The sequence below is a fragment of the Anas platyrhynchos genome, chromosome 16 (genome assembly GCF_047663525.1).
Source record: "Anas platyrhynchos isolate ZD024472 breed Pekin duck chromosome 16, IASCAAS_PekinDuck_T2T, whole genome shotgun sequence".
Taxonomy (NCBI): domain Eukaryota; kingdom Metazoa; phylum Chordata; class Aves; order Anseriformes; family Anatidae; genus Anas; species Anas platyrhynchos.
This window is the reverse complement of record NC_092602.1, coordinates 6817501-6832427: the sequence shown is the minus strand read 5'-3', so window position 1 is coordinate 6832427 and position 14927 is coordinate 6817501. Positions and strand designations below refer to the sequence as shown.

Below are 14927 nucleotides of genomic sequence, written 5' to 3'. Positions count from 1 at the left end.
CCAATTTTTGTCCTTCCTGCTGAGACTTGAGAGTGGGAAAGAAATGGAAGTCAGCCACAAAAGATATAGAGAGAGGAAGAAAAAAAAAAAAAAAAAAGTGACTGGAATAAATATAACACCTCCCAGGAAAAAAATAAACCAGCAAACAATTGTCAATTGTCACTGCGTGTTCATTTCAGCTTATTTCCAACATATTGTAATAAAATTGAACCACTCTCAGGAGACTGCCTGGAGAGCTCGAGGTGGATAATCTACAGTGTGAGAGGACCTGCTGAGAGAGGGACTCCTGAGTAATTCCTTCACTCTTACCTCAAATCAAATACGAGCTCTCTGTGCATGGGGACCATAGGCCGGCCCCACAAAAAAATAATGTCCTAGGCTAGATGGCTAGGAAAACAATGCAAAACATCCACAAACACAGAAGGTTGTGCACAGCAGCATGCTCCACCAGCATACCAAATGTCCTGAGCTGAACACATGGAGAGGGTTCAACCACTCTGGGTGCAAGTTACAAACCAGTGCTCCCATCTCTCGAATGAGTAGTGCAGCCCAAAGAGACCACTGCAACAAACCCAAAGAGAAAATGCTACAGACCTAGAGCTACCGGCATAAGGCAAGTGGAAAAGCTAGGGCCCCACAGACAAATTCTGCTGATCATGTAAGAGGAACATGAGATGAGATGGAGGGTGGATGTTGGCCAACAGAGACAAAACCAACAAGCATTGATGCTGGGCTGAGCCACTGCAGATTGGGTCCTGCTGGACAGAGCCAGCAATGGAGGATATTGCAGCTACCCTGCTTTTCTTGAGCTTACTCTCACTTTAAAAGAGTTGTGGATACCCTCCAGTGAAATCCATAGAGCCTTATTTCGGATTTCATCTGATTTACATCAGATTCTACAGAATGGTGTTCAAGTCTACAGTTTCCACTGGGGCTTTGACCAGGAAACTTTCCTCAGGGCCATTTGCCGGAGGAAAACCTCATCTCTCCAACAGATGTTACAACTCTAAGTCTCACACTGAAAACATTTCGGACAGCATTTGGCTCTTGGGAGATTTCAGTGACAGAACATGGGAAATGAAAGTGGATGTAAAGATGCAATGAGAAGATGCGATGAGAGCGGGGTCATTTTGTAGCGGTCTGAGACCCACTTGCGTTAGGCAGAACAGGATCCATCACTCCAACATGATGGCAGCATGACAGGGTAGATGACACTTTTAGAGCCCAGCGACTCATCAATTTATTCTACTGGCAGCCAAAAATGCACCAGCCTCTCCGCTGTGCCAGTTCTGAATCACGGTACTGATTTTATATCCTTTGGGTCTGGCCCAGTTTCTGTTCTCAGTTACACCGGGAAATACTTGGAATAATTCCCTTGGAGCCAGGAAGATTACTGTGGACCGGTGCCAAAGGAAGCAAGCTACAGCTCGTGATCTTTGACGGAGAAAACACATACATAACGTTGAACTACACTGCCACTCTTCCCTTCACTGCACGCATCACTCTGGATCTGGCTCACTTTGGAAAGGCCCAGGATGGCCATCCAGGGAACCAAGAGCCACCCTTTCACGTAATCGCCTTTCCAATCACAAGCTTTCCCAACGAGGAGCTTCAAGGACTAATTGCAGTAATTTGAATGAACAGTAACTAGGGCCTGAGACTTCCAGAAGCTCTCCAGCACCCATAATAACTGCTGAAGACAATGGGAGTTGCAAATGAACAGCAAAATCAGTTAAAGGGTTTAACAGAATTACTCTTTCACATTGTTCTAAGCCCAGATCCACAAACATTTCTCCCCTGCTGTTTTTTGGCAGTTACAGATTAAAAAATAAAATATTACATATATATAATGACTTGCATGCAACCCCCCAGATCACTCAATAACTAATAGCTATGCTTTATTAATACAGTTCCATTAACTCTCATGCACGGGGAATTTCTTTGGGCAAAGTCCTACACTGGCATCTGCAATACAGATCTCATCATCTCTCTGCAAACTTCACCCTTGGTGAATTTCTGCTGCCTGTTTTACTCTTATATTCCTAGCATCACAACTACATAATTTTTACCTGATTTATGCTTTTCACTTGCAGCACGACCACAGAACACAGATGAATATAACTCACATCCCTCTCCGTTCTCTTCTAACATGTCTTCCTTATTTATTTTATTAATTTTTTTTAAGACAAAAAAATCAGGAAAGCAACAAACTTGATCTCATGCTTGGAAAGTTAAAACGCGTGCTGTCCCAGAGCACTCATCCTGTCAATGAAACTGCTGAAGGGGTCCCGTGTGCCTCAGGAAAGAAAGGGGAGGCGGGGGAAGCGAACGTGTACCAGAAGGCTGCCTTCCCTGGAATTTGGGTCTCTCTGGAGCTCGTGGCTCTTCGTTCTGAATGAAATCATCTGCTGCTGAAAGGCTTAATAACGCTCCTCAGTGAAGTCTTCTACCTGGACAGACTTATTAACTTCTCTTCTGGGAAGAGAGAGGGGAAAAACCAACACGGAGGCCTTGCAAAGGAGAGCACGGAGAGGGCTGTGCTTGCACACACGTCTGCCAATGCGTGGCTCTTCCTTGGCCACAGCACAGAGATACACAGAGAGAGAGGGGAAAGTCCTCAGTAAGGCACCTGAGACCTCATTTCTGATGCCAAAATTCACCTTTCTTCCCTGCATTGTCCTCCTTCCCTGCAGCCTCTGCTGTTTGCCAAGGCTGGGTGTTCAACAGCCAAATTGCCCTCACCTAGAGCTGCTGCTGCTGCGCTCACTGCACGACATGGGATGCACAGAGGTAAATGGTGCAAAGCCCAGCAAGCTGGTGTCCTGCCATGCCCTCCTTCTCTGACGGCCCAAGGTGCAACACAACCACCAGTGCTGGCAGAGTACAACTCTCTAACTCAGCTGAAATTACAGGAGAGGGACCCCATCCTATCTAAATGGCAGGTGTCAGCTCTAAGGAAATCATTCTGACTCTGCAGGCAGAGGGAGGGTTCCTCAGCCCAGCCTGCACCCATCTGATGAGCTGATTTCTCAGAGAATAGCAGTTCTGCTCTCTGAAAGCACCCTTTGCACAGAGGGAGCCCAGAAACCCAGCCCAGCCTGGGGACGTTGCTCCTAGATGGCACCTTCAGCCAACACACGCCTGCTCCTACAAGGTCCATGCCTCAAGCACCACGCTAAGACCTGAAGGATTAGTACTAGAAGCATGTATCCACGGGACACAGGCCTCCTAAGCTGCTCTGAGGAGTGCAAGTGCTGGGGGGTGAGGAGAGGATGTGCCTTGACCACAGCCTTTGGTTAAATGGGTTTTCCCCAAAACCAGGATGCTGTGAGCCAGCCCATACATCCTGCGGGGAAGTACTGCCTCCCGGCCTTCTCTGCTGGGGTGGGCTTCTTCTGGGTCTGCTGTCAGCTTGGAAAAGTCCCTCTGCAATGGTCCTACGCTGGGACTCAAGGCACAGTAAAGATTCAAGTAAAGAAAACAAAGGTGCTTTCCCAGCATGAAAAATTCATTCCCTCCGTGGCTCTATCCCCTAATGAGATCAGTGACCTGATGAATGTCAGGTCACCAGTTTCCGGCACTAAAGGCCGTGTGCTGTTTTGTAAAAGCTTGTTTTTTTCCAGCTACCTTTTTTCTATAATGAAGGAACTGCTCTAAAAGCGTGTCCCACCATGTTCTCCAAGGACATATACAGCCATCACTCCCTCAAAGCCAATGGAGTGGGACCTGCCAGCCAGGGAGCAGGTTCCTCGTGGAAAAAACTTCACTACATACGTGCACACAAACACACACACACACATATATATATATATATATATAAAAACATGATTAAATACATATTAATATATATTTATATATTAAACATAAAGCCCCAAAGGTAGGTCATACTTCTCTAATATACACAATGATAAAGGTTTCTTCCTTACATATATAATTTTATGCTTTTATATATTAATAGAGTTTGTATTAATTCTGATATATAAAAAATCTATGAAGGTAAGTGCATATTTGTCTGTTTACAACCTTGAATGTCTCTTAATTTTAACACGATCTTACCCTGCTCTCCCTTAAGGAAAAAAAAAAAAAAAGACATCTTTGTAAATGTACAGTTATTTCCCTGCTATCTGTATAGAGGATAAGTTATTAAGGAAATGAGCATCAAAAATTATCCTGCAAAGTCAACGCTGGGGATTTTAACCCTTTCAACCACATCAGGTCTGAGCATGTGCGTTTATATATTCCAAGTGCTTCTGTTCACTGTATTATTGACTACGACCGCAGGACCCGCACAAAAATGCCAAGCAATTTTTAGCACAAGCTCCACATGGCTAGGTGCCATGCTCTTCAGATGGCATGAAGCCCTTCTAATAGTCCTTGCTGTTCTGCCTCCCCCCTCCAAAAACCCCATGATGAATGTAAACCTTCAAATCTTTCCATCGACCATAATGAAAGGGTAGTTTAGCAGCAAAAATGTGCTGGGACATCGTTACTCGAGTTCCAGCAGAGGTCGGGGGGCTGGCACTGGGGGGTGGGTGGGTGAAGCTATTTCAAGGGGCAATGCACAGGAAAATAAAGAAATAAATATTGACTTGCAATGCCAGAATCTGTGCAGTCGTTGGAAAGGGCAGGCAAGCAGAGAACACCAGGCACATTCAGAAGACCACAGAGATGATTTAGATTGAGAAAAGTGTTATTTATATGTATGTGTGTGCACATATATATATATATTTGCTTGTTTATTGGCTTTTTTGGATCTGAGCCTTAAAACATTTGTACGCAGGCATATGTTTGCCCATTTTGTTGGGCCAGATGATCTTGAAGGTCTTTTCCAACCTTAAAATTTCTATGATTTGAGTGAGGATGGGGGTGTAAGCATTTGCAGGGTTACAGGCATTATTTTTTGCCCACCAGCAGGAGTTGTGTGGTCGTGAGATCCACGTTTGGGTCCCCAAATACAGCAAGGGGAAGAAATTTCTGCATCTGCGCTCCAGGCAGCAGCGACCACCTACAGTCTGGAGAGATCTGCTCCAGCTTCATGGGCTGGCCATGGAGGAACACGTCCCAGCACAAGGTGACAGCGCAGGTCCCTACAGCCTCACACCAAGAGCCAGCTCTGCTGGTCCTGGAGAATAAGGGATCTGAGTCACTCTTGCCCTCCTGGATGGAAAATGCTATATTGAGCCTCTACATCTGTCTTAGGTATAATCATGGGTATGGCAACGTTCCTGCAAAACATTTGCACCAGGAAGTAACTTGACACACAGACGGAGTTCCAAGTTCAGTGAAAGAAGTGAGGTTAATTACCAGCAGGACCTGACATTTAGAAAAGGACTTGAAACGGGATTTTTAAACAGGCTTTAGGTATGTGTTTCAGCTTAAGTACTTATATCCAAAACTGAGATCCAAAAAGACCTCTTCAGTCACCTGGCCCTGGAGATCCAACATTTTCTAACACCTTCCTTTTTCAATCTGAAACCGCCGTGTCTATGCTCCTGCCCCGCACATCCAGAACCAACCAGGCAAGGTCTCCCCTCCTGCCAGAGACCCTCTGAAAGCCAGCAACCAACACAAGGCACCGAGGTCTCCAGAGGCATTGGGAGAACCCTTAGCAAACCTGCTCTTGGAGGTTTGACTTCAAAGCACTGCCACCTGGAGAAAAAAAATTCACCAGCTCTCCTGCAATAGTCTGACGAGCAGAGCTTCTCAGAGCTAGTCTGAGCCTCCTCCTGCTGCTCTAGACAAGTTTAAACCCACATGCAGCAGCAGACAGAGAGGCTAGAAGTTGCTCTGGATGGAGACAAATGACAAAGAAATACGAGGTCCCTGTGGCCAGAAGAACAACACACGTAAGATCCTGCCTCTGTAACCCTGTGGCTAAGACATTAACCTCGGAGTGGGAAGTCCTGGATTTTGGCCTCACATCCTGCAGGTATTTCACCAGCTTGACTTAAAACGCACAAGCAGATGCCAGAGAAGGGCCTGCTGCTAAGTCCTTGCTTAACTCAAGCCACAAGTGACACGCAAAGCAAAGCCTAGGCAGATGGCCCGGACACGAGGGGTCCCCACGATGAAGGCGAGCGTTACCTCTGCATCCTGGACATCCTGTGGAGCTCCATGTCGTCGCTGCCGCGGAAACCTTTGGCAAAGGGGTTGTTCTCGATCTTTAACTGGGTGATCTGAAACGGAGGAAATGCAATGGGTTCATCGCAAGTCCAAGGCATGGCCTGGGAGAGGGGGGATATTGTTTATTAAACCCAAGCCGGTAGGGATGGGGGAGAAAACAGCTTTTAGGAACACAAGTCATCCTTCAGCTCAGGCACTGACCACTCCAGATGGGTTTTCCTCTAGATCTGTCCGCTGGAAAAATATCACCTGTCAACAACCTCTCACTTCTTTCAGGCTTGGCCCATACCTAACACATGGACTGCACAGACAAATATTTCTCACTGGAGGAAAGCTGGAAAATTACTTACTTTCTTTTTGCTGCTGGAATAGAAAGGGCTGTGCTGACCAGAGGACCAGCAATGAGGGCAGCATTGCCCAAACCCCACGGACACCAACAAGTAATGTCTCATCAATGCACCACCACAACCCAAGCCTCGTATCTTAGATGTTGGAGCTTCTCTCAGGCTGCCAGGCTCACCCTTGCTGTATTTCAGAGCAATTACGTGGAGTGCAGGTGCTCTGCAGCTGATTTCCTTCCCCACCCAGCCCCACACCTGCAGGCACTGCAGGGACCTAACTACCTTAGGCACTCTGAGGGTGATCCCACCTCTGGCCATCCTGCCTTGGGGGACTATTTCTCTCCCAATGCACTCTAGAAGGATTTAAGGGGGACTACTTTGCTACCTCCAGTGTCTAAAGCTTGCTGGCATGAATCCTCCTCAAGCACACAACTTTGGTCCTCTTACAGTATCTAAATTATAGAGCTGCTAAGAAGGTACCCTTACCCATGAGGCTGGGCCAGGTGTGGACTAGCTGCACTGCCCCCAGTGCCAGCCCCACACCAGCTGCTGCCCCAGGGCTGGCATGGCAAACAAGGGCAGCTCAAGCTCTAGCTCATCCAGCAGAAACACAGCCATAAATTCACTGCTATAGGAAACAAATCTGTCCGCAACACACAGGGACAGAAATCAGGGACCCCAGCCTTAGGATGAGAGGAGAGGAGGGGTCTCTGTGCAAAATCCCATACAGCTTACTTTTAATATTTAGGCAGCGGTTCCCCTTCTTCCCTTTCTCCATCACAGCCCGGCAGTCCAAGCCCTCAGCTAGGAGCAGGGAGAGACACCTGCTCCTAGCTCAGGAGGGCAGACAGCCCTGTGTTTGCCCCCAGAGGGACTTCACACTCTCACCACCTCTGCTGGGAGCACAGTCCTGCTGCCCCACCAACAGCGGCGCCAACGGGAAGGAAAGAGCTCGAGGTGGATGGCTGGAGAACAGAGAGAGGCTCGTGTTCACCAGCTGGACCCATCCTTTCGCCAAAATTCAAAGAGAAAAATCTGGCTCGCCTCGTGTCAACAGCAGACCTCTCCAGGTGTCTGCACAACCAGATTATTTTGCTGTTTTCTCATCTTTTAGCATATTTTTTTCCAAAGCCGTTCGTTTACTTGCCCTTTTTGCCTAATTCAGCCCCAAATCTCACACACAGACCCCATCACCCACATGTGCTCATCCCCATGGGTGTTCCCATTAAATCAGAACCTAATTGAGTACACAAACAAGCACTGCTTTTTCTTTTTTTTTGTCACATATTTCAGATTTCAAAGAGAAGTGTGAACAAACAATATTTTTGGACCGATATGCCATTTGAGATGTTCCCTAGCAGTAATACCTGGACAAATTTTATAATTAAAAGCCCTGAAGAATTAGACAACCAGCTTTTTATTTCACAAAGAGACCGCCTATCGGTTTCCACCATCAAGGTGGCGGCTCTTCTATAATGAATAATAGATATTATTCAAACGTTGAATGCTTGTGCTATTTAATCTACATTCTGAAGCACACAAAATGTACAAGTTGTCCTCATTGCCGAACCCAATGGCAATATTTGCTTGCATAAGTGAAGTCCTTCACGGAGTGAGGATTTACAGTATTGGCACGGGCATCCCGCCGTACAAAGGGCCGGATTCATCCCAACCTGACCGTAGGCATTTTAACCAAGGCGCCTGCACTGGGGACCTTGTCTCCGGGTGTTCCTGCTGGAATAGAGGGATGGAGGGAGATGGGCACTGCCAGAGGACACGCAGGCCCTGGAGTGGGCAGCATCACCTTCGCGGGTCCCAAACTCTCTGCTAACTGAAGGAGGAACCATCAACATGTTGTCCCTCTATGTAAGCACCTTGGTTAAATGCCCCATTTGACAAATCAAGCCTTTAGTCTCCCACAAACATCAGACAAAATATCGTAAGTGACCTCAATCTTGTGAACATGTTGCTTTAGGAGAAGTTCCCTAACCCTCATTGGGAACACTATTACTAACAATAGAATTAATATGTGTTGGTAGCAGAAAGCCCCATGTGAGGCACAGCAAACTTCGAACACCCTAAAATTCAGGATCTGCTACCTCGAAGGTATCTAGAAACCATGGTCCTACAGAAGGCTTTAAATTATGTCTGAGCTCTTTGCTGTGCTTCAGGTGGATTTCAGCAGGAGCTTTTAGAGCAGCTTCTCTAGGTGATACCTCGGGGTACCAACCCTAGCACCATCTCCAAGCCAGTTTTAAAAAAAAATGCACACAACAAACAGAAAATAACAAGCAACCTGGTGAATCTCTGCTTTAGAAAACAGCCCTGTGAAAAGTATTTTGTTTGGCTTCTTTTTGTCTTACTTACAAACTATCTGAGAGGTGGAAAAGCAAACAAATGGGTGGAAATTACCTTCTTCTGGATCAACTTTGCCACAGCAAAACTCTGCTTAATTGACTGTAACTCACTGGGGGTGGGGACAAAAAGCTGTCAGAAAGTCAAATAAAAATTACATCATTAAGAATAAAAAAAAAAAAAAAAAAAAAAAAAAAAAAAAAAAAAAAAAAACACGTCCTGCAAGGTCATTAAGACAGAACGCCCGAGGGTAAATTATATAGCACGGCTTCAATAAAACTGTAGGGCTTTGTTTATTAATTTGTTACTGCAAGAAAGTGATGTCAAAGTTAGTTTCTGACCACTGATTGCTAGTGCTGCTGCAGATCCTCCTGAAATGAGAGCTTTCCCCAGCAAAGCCTTCCTGACTTACACTTCTCAGTGCCTGTCCGACCCACGGGTTCATCTTCACTTTAACGGGAAGCGACAGTTCCCAATGAAATCTCAGTGCCGCTCCTCCATGCTCCTTTCTCTGGGCTAACTGACCACAAAGCACGTCTGCTGAGACATTTCCAACGACATCTTTCGCTCCAGCATGATAAAATTTAGCCTTGCATCTATTTAGATGGTAGAAACATGTTTCCTTTACTTTTTTTTTTCTTAGCACAGCCAAGTATTTATGCAAGTACGCGTCTCTACAGACTCATAAATATTGCTATCGCCATGGTTAAAACTATCGATTAATATTGATATTTTTTTTTCTCAATTGCTTATAACTCAGCAAAACTTTTTTATGGCTGAAATGTTCCGCACCAGGTGTCTGCTCTGGGCTCCTTTTTATGGACTTATTTTCCTATCAACCCAACCTGATCCTTGTTTTCTGAGCAACACAGCCAAGGGAAAACACACTGCTCTGCCCTCCGGGGCTCTCCTGGAGGCTATCCCGAAGCTTTCCTAAAAGTTGGGCATTTTGGAAAATGCCTGCAGGTGACCATGGCCCTGCAGCCACTGTGCTAGGAGCAACTGGGAGGCCAGGCCTCCGGCTTGAAAGCACAGAGGGTTTTTTCTTCTGCGCTCTCACATACCCCAGGTGAAACCAAGTCAGCGTGGAGGAGGAGGAAGCCAAGTCAGGGCAGCGGGAAGGAAAAGAACTGGATGAAGACGAGGTGGCTGCTGAGCCTACGGACATCTGGCTGGGCCACGCAGAGGAGCTGGATAGGGAATGGGGGCTCGGAGCCCAAGGGAAAGGCCAGGGGAAGGGGGAGGCTGCTGGCAGGGGGGAGGATGCCGAACCCAGAAGCCAGTGAAGGAAATGGGAGGGACTGGGAGCCAGTGGCTGGTCGGAGTTACTGGTGTGAGACAGAGGGGCCCATTGAGGAGGCTGTTGGCTGAACTGGGAGGGCGAGCAGAGACAGACCCTGCACAGTGCCTGGGGGGGAGGAGGTGGGGAAGGGCCAGAGTGGAGAGAGGCAAGGTGCCCGTGCTCAGCGTGGGGAGGGGGCCTGTATCAAGGGACCCAATGGGGCCAGGCATGGGCTCAGCACCCTGTCCTGGAGCTGCTGGACAGATAGGGACTAGACTGGGACTGAGAGGCAGAGCAGTGGCTCAGAGAGGGGCTGCAAAGGCCACGAGGCCTCCTGAAGGAAGCACTTTGCCGCCAAACGCTTGAAAGCAGGGCTGCAAGGAGCCCCCATGGGGCTCAGCAAGAGAAGAAGAGATCAGGTCACCAAGAAGGTCCCCGAGCCACCAAGAGCTGCACAAAATGCTGGTGACGAAGAAGAGACACGTGGTCATCACCCCATGGGATGCCAGCCAGGCCCCACGTTCATGGCCTCTGATGGACCAAAGCGATGGATGCGGCTACCTGCGACCAAAGCCAAGGAGAAGCCAGATCCCAAAGCAACAAATCCTGAGCCCAAAGACCTGCCCACGCCTGGCAGCACCTACACCCACAACGTCCTGTCAACAGAGCAACAAAAGCACTTGGAGCAGAAAGGCTGAAAGCCATCATTGCCCATCAGCTACCTGGGAATGCACCCAACCTGTCTTCAGGCTCTCCTCATCACTACAGTGCCCACAGCATCGCAGCTAGGGCTGATGTTTCCTGAAAGGAATTTGGGCTACCAAGAATGTTAAATAACTTAGGGGGTAAAAAAAAAAAAAAAAAATCAGCATAAAACCGGATATCCTAAGGGGGAAAAACAATATAAAGCCCAAGTCCAGCTAACGGGGAAAGTAGGTTGTAAAAATTAATGAGAATAATTGTTGTGAATTCTTGCTTTTGAAAGAACCCTCAAGAGGGCAGAACCTTAATTATTTCTGTCTATTAGGGTTCATTTCCTGGTCCTAAGTAGAGAGCTAGTACCTAATAAATACGAGCTAGTAACACAATGATTTAAGCTACAGTGAAACGGTACTTAACTTGGGGGGGGAAGTTAATATTTGGGAATCAACCTGATTGCAAGCACCCATTGTGTAAACGGCAAGGAAATGAAATGCGCATGTGACCTATTTTAACACCTCAATATTTCTGGGGTCTTTTCTCAGGGCTGTGGAGAGGGGGGAGGTGGCCAACCGAGCTGCTGACAAGCACACTGAAAACTTTACAAAAACTTTCTTCGTAGCTTAACCCTCCTTTTGGGGAGCAGGGCTAGGGAGGAGGAGAGCCCAGTGGGCTTAAACGTCTTTGCAGGCTGCCTAAAATATCAGGGGAAATAAGCACAAGCCCTGTATGGGGATTGCAGCTGTGCTATTGAAATAAATTGACTGATCCAAAATCAGGCAGGTATTTCTATAAGCTGTGTAAGCACAGACTCAAACGCACTTATGGGCAAGTCATACAATTAATACCGTGATATAATTCACCTATAATGCAGCTCTTGAAACCTGAAACATGGGTACGTATAGATTATTGTGTATATATGCGAGTAAAACGTGTCAGTGAATAAAAGCTGCGTGTATAAAATGCTTCAGTGTATAAAAACTGTGTGGAGAGGAGGATTTGTGTGAAGGGTGCTCTCCAGGTGATGGGTAGGAGAGAGAGTTGTAAATGGGAATAAATAGGTAGTGCACAGATGTGAGGATGGATGGATGGGCAGACCCTCCCTGGAGCTCTGCACAGCCAGCCTGCCATCACCGATGGCAATGGGAAGCACAGTCCGCACCACAACCTGAAAATGTGTTTTGCCCCCAAAAATCCCATCTCAGCTGTGAAAGCCATGCTGGGGTTTCTGCCCATGGACAACTCCCCACAGCCATCACCCCTCCTGTGTCGCTGTGCCAGCAACAGCATCAGCTGTGCACCGGTGCTGAGCTTCACCCGCACTGGGGCAAGCTGCAAATTTTATTCCCTTCCCTGGAGGGAGATGCCATTTAGGGTAGATCATTCCCCGGTTTATTTTTATGGCCCTATCTTTCTCAATTGGGGCTTTATCTTGGGGCTACGGCCTCGCTTTTGCTCGCTCCCCCAAGCGATTCAGTGCAGCAAGAGGAGGAATGCACATGTTGGGGGGGGAGGGATGCGAGTGTGTGTAAAATGTGTAGGGGGTGTGTAAAATATGTAGTGGTGTCTGCGTGTGTGCGTGTGCATGTGTCTGCTGGGATGCGAGCGTGTGTGTGTCTGTAGGGATTCATGCGCTCGTCAGTGCGTGTGTTTTGACAGAGACGGATATGCAGATGTCATTTCTTATCAACCAGATGTTGTTGATTTACAATCAAATATTCCTGCTCCTCCTAATATGGCAGTTTTCCCAAACTACTGTGCTTACATGTTTTTGCTTCGCTTTGTTTTATTTGCATGGTAATTTTTTTTTCCCTCTACAAAACAGTCCTATTTTTCTTCAAAGGAAAGCAGTTAACTTCAGGTCTGTTTTCTCCTAGGGAAATGCATTTAAAGCAAGCAGTGTGTCCTGTTTTATTAACTCCCAGTTCTATTAATATTATATTCTTTCTCCGAATCCATCAAGCAGAAGTTAAACTTGATTTTATAGCATCCACAGCGGAGTTATAATTTAAGGCATAATTTGGCGAGGGCTCAACTTGGATTCAGTTTGCCTCTCCTGGTCGTGCCAACAGCTCCTATTTTAAAGGGCAGGGAAGTATTTTCTTTTCTCCCTAGCTACGGTGAAACACTCTTTCTTCTCCAGCCTACCTCTGCTCCCCATGGCTCCCTGGCCAACCGGTGGACAGAGGAAACGCGACCATTTCACGCACGTTTAGGAGCTTCCCTGTTACATCTCCAGGAAAGCATCCAGGGTGTTAAATGACCTTTCTCCATTAAATAATAATAATAATAATAATAATCACATAATTCACTCTGTCAAGCATAAGGGAGCTATCCTACCTGCCTGTAAGGACAAGTAAAAGCCTTGCTTTCTACACCATTAGGGGAAACCACGCAGAGGCACACCAGGACAGCCCAAATTGCCACATTCTCATATATTTTGCTTTGTTTTGCTGGGGCAGGAGCAACCGACTGCAGGCACAGAGCCTCCCTTCCTGCCAGGGTCTCGCTGCCAACCCCGCAGCCCTCAGCCGGTAGGGAAGGAGCCGGCCCCGAAACAAAGGGACGAAGCGCAGCCAGCCTGGGTTATCAGGGCCCCCCGGCCGCCGAGGGGAGCGCCCGGCTCCCTTCTCCAGCGCCAGATTACGAGAGCCTTTGACCGATGGGGGGAAAGGAGATAAAGCCAACTTCCTCGGTTGGTCGTCTCCTCTCTGAGCAAACCATCCTGTTGAGCTCATTCCCCCTCGGCTCGCCCTAAAGTCTTTGGATGCTTTGTGCGCGTCGCCAGGAATAACAGGGGATGGGACAAAACCCGAGGGATGGGGAGGGCGTGTGGGGAGAAAGGAGGGGAGCGGAGAAGAAGGGGACCAGAGGGCCTCAAAAGGAGTTGTGGCAGGAGGCAGAGAGGAAGAGGAGACATGGTTTGCCCAGCCTCACCTTGTGGTTTTGGTAGGAGGTGACGGCGATGAAGGCGGTCTCGGGGAAGACGTGGGTGCAGAAGGCGGTGTTCTTGGAGCCGAAGCCGTTGTTCTCGTCCGCCTTCACGATGTGCAGCCGGGGCTGGTACTTGTGCATGGAGTTGAGGATGATCTGGGCATGGGGAGAAGGAGAGGACATCTCATGGGAATGGAGGGGGGGCACGATGCCGCGCGGCCCCCAGCCCGCAGACAGGGAGAGGAAAAAGAGAGGGACCAGCAGACACTCCCCAAAAAGTTTTTTTCCTCCTCAAAAGCTTCTCCTCTTCAGCCTCCCCCCTCAGCATGGATATTACTTGTGCTGGGGGCATCTCTCCCCAGAAAAGCAGCCCCCCTACAGCCAAAAGAGCCCATCAGGGGCTTTCTTTTCTTGCCCCCTTCATTCCCCGCAAGCAGCACCCTTCTGTGGCTACAGGACAAGTTGGGTCCTTACCTGCTGCCCCCCTGCAGCCCTGGGTTGTGCTGCTGTGTTTCCCCCCCCAGAAACCCTAATACACGTTTCCACAGCCAGCGGGGTGCTGTTCCTACCCCCGCAGCCCCCACCTCAACAGCACAGGCATCTCAGCCCCCCTCCCCAGTAACCCTACAAGATATGGGGAAAGAAGCGGGCGGGGGGGGCGTGATTTAGTGCTCCCCCCAAAACCCACGACTCCTAGAGGATGAGGACAGGAGGGTGGCAGGGAGGGAAGCGCTGATTCGGAGATAAAAAGCAGCCCCTCCTCGGTACCGGGTTAATCTCAGGGGATGGTGGGGGGGGGGTTCTGGGAGGAGGGGGGGGGGGGACACTGGCGACAGCGAGACGCAGCGCGCCCCGACGCCGGGCCCCGACGGCCTCGCCGCCTCCCCCGTCCCGGGGGTTTAAGCAAATTGCTTTGACATCCGGGAAAGCCGCAGACATCAACGGTGAACGATCTAATGGGTTTTAATTTCATTACCGCGACTCTAATTGAGAGGCTCCCGGTGCAGCTCCGCCTCTGAAGTCCCTTTTGTCGTCCCCCCAGAGCCTTGGCGTTGCTTGCAGGGACTTTTCCCCAGAGCCGCCTGCTCGCAGCGGGGGGATGCCTTCCCCCTCCACGCACACCCAAAAAAAAAAATAAAAAGCCCCCCCCAGAAAAGAAAAAACCGCCCCGGGGGTGGGAGAGGTGCCCCCCG

The 14927-nt window shown here is 48.5% G+C and overlaps 1 protein-coding gene across 8 annotated transcripts in view; it reads right to left on the bottom strand.

Moving 5' to 3' along the window:
- The window catches only part of TBX5 (T-box transcription factor 5), a 127218-nt gene that overhangs the window by 14876 nt on the left and 97415 nt on the right, over positions 1-14927 (bottom strand). For all 8 annotated transcript variants that reach the window (XM_027470061.3, XM_072024321.1, XM_038187434.2 and 5 more), the window contains exons 6-7: positions 13738-13890; positions 6085-6176 (exon numbers count right to left, since the gene is read on the bottom strand). In XM_027470061.3, the coding sequence (XP_027325862.1) occupies positions 6085-6176; positions 13738-13890 (245 nt within the window). The remainder of the gene's footprint in view (positions 1-6084; positions 6177-13737; positions 13891-14927) is intronic.